Source organism: Ylistrum balloti, unplaced genomic scaffold (assembly GCF_031769215.1).
Source record: "Ylistrum balloti isolate Yb309-2 unplaced genomic scaffold, AGI_CSIRO_Ybal_v1 Utg371706, whole genome shotgun sequence".
Taxonomy (NCBI): Eukaryota; Metazoa; Mollusca; class Bivalvia; order Pectinida; family Pectinidae; genus Ylistrum; species Ylistrum balloti.
This window is the reverse complement of record NW_026782859.1, coordinates 123,618-131,378: the sequence shown is the minus strand read 5'-3', so window position 1 is coordinate 131,378 and position 7,761 is coordinate 123,618. Positions and strand designations below refer to the sequence as shown.

The 7,761-nt window shown below is 39.0% G+C and overlaps 1 protein-coding gene across 1 annotated transcript; it reads right to left on the bottom strand.

Annotated features, from left to right (window-relative positions):
- Positions 1 to 312: 312 nt before the first annotated feature.
- On the bottom strand, positions 313 to 1,524 carry LOC132563383 (uncharacterized). The gene has a single exon (XM_060228146.1). It carries the CDS (start codon positions 1,522 to 1,524, stop codon positions 313 to 315), a length of 1,212 nt encoding a protein of 403 aa, XP_060084129.1.
- Between the last annotated feature and the right edge of the window lie 6,237 nt (positions 1,525 to 7,761).

Genomic DNA, 7,761 nt, shown 5'->3' with positions numbered 1-7,761 from the left:
TATTACAGTGCGTATTCCTGGTATCCTAAGATATCACTTCACCAGCTTAGACATAAGGACGAGTGTCCAAGTGAAGGTTACATGTGCAAGTATATAGACACAGATCGACAATGGTGTGCAGAACCCCTAGTCTTCTGATTAGCTTAATTGTTCTAATGTCCATTTTCACAATAGACTAATACTCTATAAATGCACATGTTTTTTTTATCCAACATTTTGCCGTTGTAAAGAATTTGGATTGATCAACAATCAAGTTACCTACTCAATAACGTAACGTGACATAAGAACGTCATATAATCTACATCTGCGGCATTAAGCCACCGCCTGCCCATCGCGGTCTTTGAGCATTTGATAAAGCTTCACCTGACGTTTGGCTAACGTATCTACCCCAGAGATATCTATCCTCTCGTCCGGCATCCTTAGGTACCGACACTTGTTCAAATCTTGCCACAGTTCTAACATTTTCTGTTTGTAGACCTCTTCATTTGAAAATGAAGTGGCCATATTAAGACGTGACCTTCCCGGAAGTAGTCTCTTTTTCGGTTTGGGTCTAATACTAGGTATGTCGTCCTCCTCGTCATCGACTTCCTCTTCTCGTTCGACCGTGCTATCCGGAAACTCGAAGTGTGCCATCGCGTTTGACCAGTCAGGTGATGGGTTTGCTGCGATGTACTCATTCAGTCTCACCATGAAATCGTCTTTTCTTTCTTGGAGAGATTTATACCGGAGTTCCTCCTCCAGCAGCATCTCTTGACGCCGCTCCTCATACAAGTCTTCTCCTAGATTGCTATCTATCGAATCGTCAGAGAAACAAGCGATTGGCGCCGGAGCTGTCTGCACGCGTGCGTCTTTCTCGACGGCAGTGTGCGAGGAGTATAAAGAGTGAGACGGCATGGCCGTTGTGGTAGGTGATCTTGGGGGCTGTCCGGAAGGACGATTTGCCGTTTGAGGACGCGCCCGTTTTATAGAATTTTCACAGGCCACAGCGTTTACCGCGCTTGAAGGTCGGCCACCATCAATTGAGTTCCGTCGTTTTTGTAACACTGGCTCCGGAGCATCAATGAAAGCCCCTGTTACAGAGTTACTCCGACCGAGCCTTGGTGGCATTGTATCGGGGCGGGGTGTGCCATTCTTACTGTCCATAGCCGTGATAGGGAATGGATACACACTCACAGCACGTGGGGACTGTCCTTGAAGTTTGAGTCTTTTTGCGGCTGCCGCGATCTTGAGCGCACTACTCAAGTTCACCGTATTGCTGTACGACTTCAGCTTACCTTTTGCGTCTAAGTCCTTCAGTGTGGTGATTTCATCGGCATTTAGGTTTGATTTTATGCGCGACACTTTGTCCTTGAGGCGTTTATAATTAACTTTGACAATCCTGTGATCAAGGTTCAACAATTTTATCGAATAGTCCTTCTCTAGCTGAAGCGTCTGCATGGACTTCTCGAGCGTTCTCTGCTGCTTCAACTTGTACCGGATGACGGCCTTCTCGTGGTCGTTATCAAGTCGTCGCTGTCCAGACATGACGCCGGTCAGGTGATCAACTCAAAATCTGAAACATATGGATATCAAAGATGAATTACTCAATTACCGTGTCGTAAGTTGGACCCCTAGACCAAAACTCATTAAATGCACGCATATCGGCGTATTCCAAAATATTCTGACTATTTCCCCTAGGTTTTATATTTGTCATTATCACGATCGGTGACCAAAATTCCTTCATGTATGAAAACGCTGAGTTTTACCGACCCTTACAAAGTTTGCATTTGTGCAATTTTTTAATTATTTTTTACTGAGAGATATTTATAAATTTTAAACATGAAATACATTTTTATCTATGCCTGTGATAAGTCATTTATTGACTTCCCCGACAACCACAGTTTCAAGCATATTTTGAAAATGGCCGCCAATCTTTTGCAAGTTTACTTTTTGATAGGTTCAGTACGACAATGCGCGTGAGATTTAGAGATTGGCGACCAAATATGCTTGAAACTTGTGTTGTTGGAGGCAAATGTTGGTATTCTTGTATTCATTTAAGATTTGTTATCAAAACATTCAAGTGTCCGTGGCGTGGCTATATTTCACAGTTCATGTCCAAATATAGCAAATTTATGATGACTTTGTACGGAACAATACAACATTCAGGTCAATCAATCTCACTAGAGGAAAACCTTGAGTGGGTGAAATGTACACGGTCAGGTAATTCTAGTACATAATGGTTTAGAAATGTCAAGACAAGCTATTCTCAATAATATATCCCGACCACTTCCCTTTTTTCTGTGAATATCTTCAAACATTTCTCTTACACCCACTTGTCATTGAACAGTACTCTGCTATATATCGATGTACCATACATCTGTAATACTCATAAATACTGCCTATATAGTTAACACGGACAGTATACTAATACAATTCTGTTGATTGTTAGGTACCTACAGTGATATATCGTAGTGTCAATATTTACCCTCCATTTACTACACATACATTTTACTTGTATTACCGAGTGATTCATTTTCAATGCTAAGTATGTATTTGTTCACACTGGTTGGGAGAATATCCTGCGATGAACACTTTAGGGTGTTGACAGATTCTTCCCTAACAATAACAGCACTTTAGAACATAAATGTACCCTGGAAACCGGCTATGACTGTGTAGGTTAAGGCTTTAGCAGTTTGATAGAGAGTGAGGATGTGCTATTATTGAAGTTCAGCCATTGATGACACCCAATCATTTGTCATTAAATCAATCATTCACTTCTAGCAATTTAACCGTGTTTTAACCGTTCGTTTCTGATATTTTAATGCCATCCAGAATGTAATACGTTTGTTAAACCTACATAAAAACTAGAAATCACTCCGTCATAACGAACCTCGGGCTACTGAGAAATAACTTCGTTATAACGAACATCGGGTAATATAAAAATCATTTCGTCATAACGAACATCGAGCTACAGAGAAATAACTTCGTGATAACGAACATCGGGCTAGCTAGAAATCACTTCGTCATAACAAACATCGGGTTACAGAAAAAATAACTTCGTTAAAACGAATCTCATGATTATAAAATCTCTTCTTAATAACCGTAATCCGTAATAACGTTGCAAAGAATCATGGTTCAAAGAGGCGAAATGTCCTGCTAAAGGAATAACCCAACTCATCAAAATATCCCACGTATGATATATAAAATCATTTAAATGTAACTAGTGTTATTATCTACATGTAGACATAATCATGATATGCATTTTGTTAACAATTATATATCCATGTATGATAAAACATGTATATAGTTCCATAATGATATTTCAGTGAAATGTTTTTAAAAGTTTACTTACCCCATCTAGGGGCTAACTAATGAGTAAAAATTAGCTAAACAAAAATGAATGATCGAACGAACAAATGGATTGATTTGTTCTATAACAATGAACAAATAAATAAGGGTTCCCATGCCAAGTACCATTCCGAGAGTACAATATTATAAACATCAGCAGCAGATGTAACTTTACTCTATCTAATAATTACACTACAATTAATCAACGTTTAAACAGCTGATACAGAGTTTATCGAAATTCTAAACAAAAGTAAATAAACCACACAGGACAACTGTGCAGATATGATATATCGTAACATTTTGAATTCCTATACATTACCGGCCTTGTGCCAGGACAAAGTATCTCTACTTGATGTCAACCTTGTCAGAGGATTTTCACACGAGATATATAAACGATACCGTTAGTTAAGCGGTTTGTGAAATAGTTTGTCTTTTAGACTTTTGTGCGGTCTATAAATTGGTACCTTGTTACACAATCCTAGTTTCTACTACACGGACACTATCAACTTTCGCTCTTACATGTCACAATTATCTGACTCACCGATTACAAACGACTTCACTAACCATACAATGAGTACGTCATACTTGTTTATGTGAAATGATTACATATGTAATACTAAACCACAAGTGATCAATATAGAAAATATATGAAAATTTGTGGGTTTTTATATTTTATTTTGCACAAACATATAACCCAGAGCTATCAATATTATCATTACAATGATCGTGTTTGTTACCCACGAGGCTTCGATATATTATAAAAATTCACACTTACTACACACGTATAATGAAGTACAGATATGCACCGTAGTGTATATTTCATTAAAACGATAAATGACTAGCTGTCTGTTCTGTAATTATTTTAAAATCAATTTACTTTTTTTTTCGTTAACATTTGTATAGAACATTAGATACGTTTTGTATAAGTAATATATCTATGTAGTCTATTAACTGGCATCTGATTAACCGGTAATCAGAATTTACTGTACGTCCATAATTACTTTATTTATGTCTCAACATTGTCGATTATTAAATTGTCCTGGTGTATATCTTCCCGTCCGTCGCCACACGGTTCAGAGAGTACGGTTGGTAACAGATGTTTGTACCGATATACGATTAGTACCTATATTCTATTGAATGTATTTGGTGATTGATTTTCATCTCAAGGTAATTAAATGTAAACAAAATGAGATTTGGGAATACAAATTATTTAAAATGTCAGGATTACACATGTCGGCACTCGTAAAAAGACCTTAAAAATACCATTTAAGAATGAAAAAATTGGCGTTTGATTATAGAAATAGAACGGAGTGGATACAATTACAGAGCGCATAAGGTAGAGTTGGCCTTTTTCTTTAACAATGGCCATTAAGGGTGAATTATAGCTGTAGAGATCTTAGATAGCAAGGCTAATGCTATTCCTTTCAATATTATGTTTGTATACATGTATAGTCCACGTCTAATTTATCTACATGTATACACCAAAGTCAATCGCCTTCAGGAATCATACATGTGCCATTTTTCACTTTAAGGATTTCTCAACCTTCATGTGCCTGCAATTTTAAAGTCGTTCAATGAAGAAGAAAATTGCATTTGAATATGTTAAATAAACCTGCATAATTGATGTTGTGTGTACATGATGTCGCAGCTATCGTTATTGTTGTAAACCTGTGTCATATCAATTATAAATTTAATCAAAGATGGATGTCAGATTTTCACCTTAAAGATTTTTAGAGTATCATAAAAATCTGTTAAAATCTTACCGTATCAATAACTTGTCTACTTCTAATGTTGGTTTCATTACGAGCTTGTCACCATGTCATAAACACAAGGCTGTTTTATCCCACAGATATGAATACTCTACAAACAGGATCATCTTCTAATCCATCCAACGTTCAGTATAAAGCTGTTCCAAGAAAGTCCAGTACTTGTGGCAGATATAAATGTTCAGATGAATCGGACGTGTCTCTAGAAAGCATGACGACCTAACAATTAAAAATAGTTCTTGGCTGAAAATAATGAGTGTGATAACTGTACGCAATGGGCCATTACGACCAGAGTGGCTCGCGAGAGGGATAAGCACAACAACCTGTAAAACCAAACATACTCTCACTCCTTAACGATAATTCGTTCTCGTGTCAGAGGTGGAAACCTTCCACGCTTGTTTAAATGCGCCAATTATCGATCTTCCTATGCCGGACATTCTTCCAATCGATTGGTAGCAAGACAAAGATAATGGAAGACGTACCTGTAAGAGCGAAGCCGCTTGAGAGAGAACTTGAAAGGGTGACCATTGTCTCCGGGGCGGTTTTGCCGATCACTAATATACACACGAATAGTACACACCGTTGTTAGACATTACTAGACGTCCAGTTACAAAAGGATTTAAAGTTTTCAGAATGACATATTGACACAGAGATATTATCTGCTGTGGGCAAAGCCTGTTGGTTTTCAATTTCGTTTCTTGTCTGATTAGGTGTTTTGAGCACTAGTGTTTTGTTAAACTATAAACTTGAGTCCTAACGTTCCGCCTACTACTAGAGAATCCCGGAGACGACCTCCGATTTAGGTATGTCCTACCACCCCGTCCGGCGAGACTTTATCGTACAAATATTGACAAGTATCGCCATGTCCGTCGAATATAGATTGATATTGGAGATCCATTTCTAGTATCTAGACACTATCATATATTTGTCAGTGGTGTCAACAAAATGGTGTCTGCCCCAACACTTAACGTGACAAGATCCACAAAGTCGGTCGTCCTCACAAACTCAATCTTTACACACCCAGATGTTCCGCGATACATCGGATCTAGTTCTGCTATCGACATCAACCAGATGTTCCGCGATACATTAGAACTAGTTCTGCTATCGACATCAACCAGATGTTCCGCGATACATTAGAACTAGTTCTGCTATCGACATCAACCAGATGTTCCGCGATACATTAGAACTAGTTCTGCTATCGACATCAATCAGATGTTCCGCGATTCTGCTATCGACATCAACCAGATGTTCCGCGATACATCGGATCTAGTTCTGCTATCGACATCAATCAGATGTTCCGCGATACATTAGAACTAGTTCTGCTATCGACATCAACCAGATGTTCCGCGATACATCGGATCTAGTTCTGCTATCGACATCAACCAGATGTTCCGCGATACATCGGATCTAGTTCTGCTATCGACATCAATCAGATGTTCCGCGATACATTAGAACTAGTTCTGTTATCGACATCAACCAGATGTTCCGCGATACATCGGATCTAGTTCTGTTATCGACATCAATCAGATGTTCCGCGATACATTAGAACTAGTTCTGTTATCGACATCAATCAGATGTTCCGCGATACATTAGAACTAGTTCTGTTATCGACATCAATCAGATGTTCCGCGATACATCGGATCTAGTTCTGCTATCGACATCAATCAGATGTTCCGCGATACATCGGATCTAGTTCTGCTATCGACATCAATCAGATGTTCCGCGATACATCGGATCTAGTTCTGCTATCGACATCAACCAGATGTTCCGCGATACATTAGAACTAGTTCTGCTATCGACATCAACCAGATGTTCCGCGATACATTAGAACTAGTTCTGTTATCGACATCAACCAGATGTTCCGCGATACATTAGAACTAGTTCTGCTATCGACATCAATCAGATGTTCCGCGATACATTAGAACTAGTTCTGCTATCGACATCAACCAGATGTTCCGCGATACATTAGAACTAGTTCTGCTATCGACATCAATCAGATGTTCCGCGATACATTAGAACTAGTTCTGCTATCGACATCAACCAGATGTTCCGCGATACATTAGAACTAGTTCTGCTATCGACATCAACCAGATGTTCCGCGATACATTAGAACTAGTTCTGCTATCGACATCAATCAGATGTTCCGCGATACATTAGAACTAGTTCTGCTATCGACATCAACCAGATGTTCCGCGATACATTAGAACTAGTTCTGCTATCGACATCAACCAGATGTTCCGCGATACATTAGAACTAGTTCTGCTATCGACATCAACCAGATGTTCCGCGATACATTAGAACTAGTTCTGCTATCGACATCAACCAGATGTTCCGCGATACATTAAAACTAGTTCTGCTATCGACATCAACCAGATGTTCCGCGATACATCGGATCTAGTTCTGCTATCGACATCAAACAGATGTTCCGCGATACATCGGATCTAGTTCTGCTATCGACATCAACCAGATGTTCCGCGATACATTAGAACTAGTTCTGCTATCGACATCAACCAGATGTTCCGCGATACATTAGAACTAGTTCTGCTATCGACATCAACCAGATGTTCCGCGATACATCGGATCTAGTTCTGTTATCGACATCAACCAGATGTTCCGCGATACATTAGAACTAGTTCTGCTATCGACATCAACCAGATGTTCCGCGATA